Source organism: Bison bison, unplaced genomic scaffold (assembly GCF_000754665.1).
Source record: "Bison bison bison isolate TAMUID 2011002044 unplaced genomic scaffold, Bison_UMD1.0 scf7180017858500, whole genome shotgun sequence".
Taxonomy (NCBI): domain Eukaryota; kingdom Metazoa; phylum Chordata; class Mammalia; order Artiodactyla; family Bovidae; genus Bison; species Bison bison.
The window spans coordinates 9,845-11,120 of NW_011489072.1; the positions used below are offsets into that span (position 1 = coordinate 9,845).

The 1,276-nt window shown below is 67.4% G+C and overlaps 1 protein-coding gene across 1 annotated transcript in view; it reads left to right on the plus strand.

Annotated features, from left to right (window-relative positions):
* The first annotated feature begins 6 nt into the window (after positions 1 to 6).
* Positions 7 to 1,276, plus strand: part of TSPAN4 (tetraspanin 4) — a 9,231-nt gene continuing 7,961 nt past the window's right edge. Inside the window, exon 1 of the mRNA XM_010863564.1 lies at positions 7 to 122. Within this exon, the coding sequence (XP_010861866.1) occupies positions 60 to 122 (63 nt within the window). The 5' untranslated portion in view covers positions 7 to 59. The remainder of the gene's footprint in view (positions 123 to 1,276) is intronic.

Below are 1,276 nucleotides of genomic sequence, written 5' to 3' on the forward strand. Positions count from 1 at the left end.
ACGTGGTCTTCTACCTGGACCTGTCCTTCATCTTCCTCCTAGAGCTGAAGCGCTGCAGCATGGCGCGCGGCTGCCTGCAGGGCGTCAAGTACCTCATGTTCGCCTTCAACCTGCTCTTCTGGGTGAGTGGCGGCGGGCCCGGGTCGCCGCTCCCGCTGGGGGGTGTGGCGGGACACTCGGGACGCTGGCTGGGGGTGTGTCTGGGATCGCTGGGGCCAGGGCAGCGCGGCTCCTGGGGGTTCCGGTACTGCTGGGGTCCGCCAAGTCTGCACCCTGGGCGGCCGCCCTGCATCCCCTCCGCTCTGTCTCTTGCTGAGACTGGACGTGTCCCACACCTGCCATGGGGCAGCGTGGGGCCCCGCTCCTGCTCTCTGCCGGGCCGCTGGCTCCTTCTCCGCCGTGCCCTCGCTCTTCGTGGGCACAGCCTCCCAAGCAGACCCGCCTTCCTGGCTCCAGGGACCGCACTTGCAGAGGGGCTGGGGGCTGGTGGGGCTGGGAGGGCGAGCCCTCCTCTGGACCGGCTCCTGGGCAGGACAGGGGCTGGGGGCCAGCGGGAGGGCTGTCTGGCCCTCTGCTGCACCTCCAGCCAGGTGGGGGGCTTCTCTAACTTTCTCTAAGGTGGCTGGGTTTGCTCAGATGAGGTGCTTGTGTCCAGGGTCAGAGCTGTTGGTGCTACAGGGGGGCCCCGTCCCTCGAAAAACCCCAACACTGGAGGACAGAGTTGCCGTCCAGACCCAGGTGGGGGGGCTGGGCGTGCCTGCGGGGGTGTCACACTTGCACGGGGAGCAAACCCGGCCGGGCCTGGGGTCCCACAGCCGGGCTGCAGGGCCTGTGGGGAGATGATGCCAAGGTCACAGCCGCTCCATTGCTAATTCCTGATGCGGCTCTCCTTCCATGGTGAGAGCATGGGGGTGTGGCTGTCCTTCCTGCGGGGGCTCTGGACCCCAGAAGGAGGCCGCCCACTGTAAACTCGTTCGCCTGAGCTCCACTTACCGCAAAAGGCTCAGAAAGCACCACCTTGCTGCACCTCCTGCCTCTCCTGGGCTCTAGCCTAAGAAGTACGAGGTCGCTGGGAAGAGGGGGAGGCTCCTGCCCCAGTTGCCCACCTCCCCAGGGGTCACTCAAAAGGTCGTTCTCTGCAAGGAGCTCCTGGGAGGGGCGGGCCTGGAGCTGAGAAGCCCCCAGAGGCCAGGAGCGAGCAGCAGAGGCAGCTGAGGCTGCGCTCTGCCCAGGAGTGGGGGGTGCGGCTGTCTCCTCCTCACGGGGCCCTGGCCAG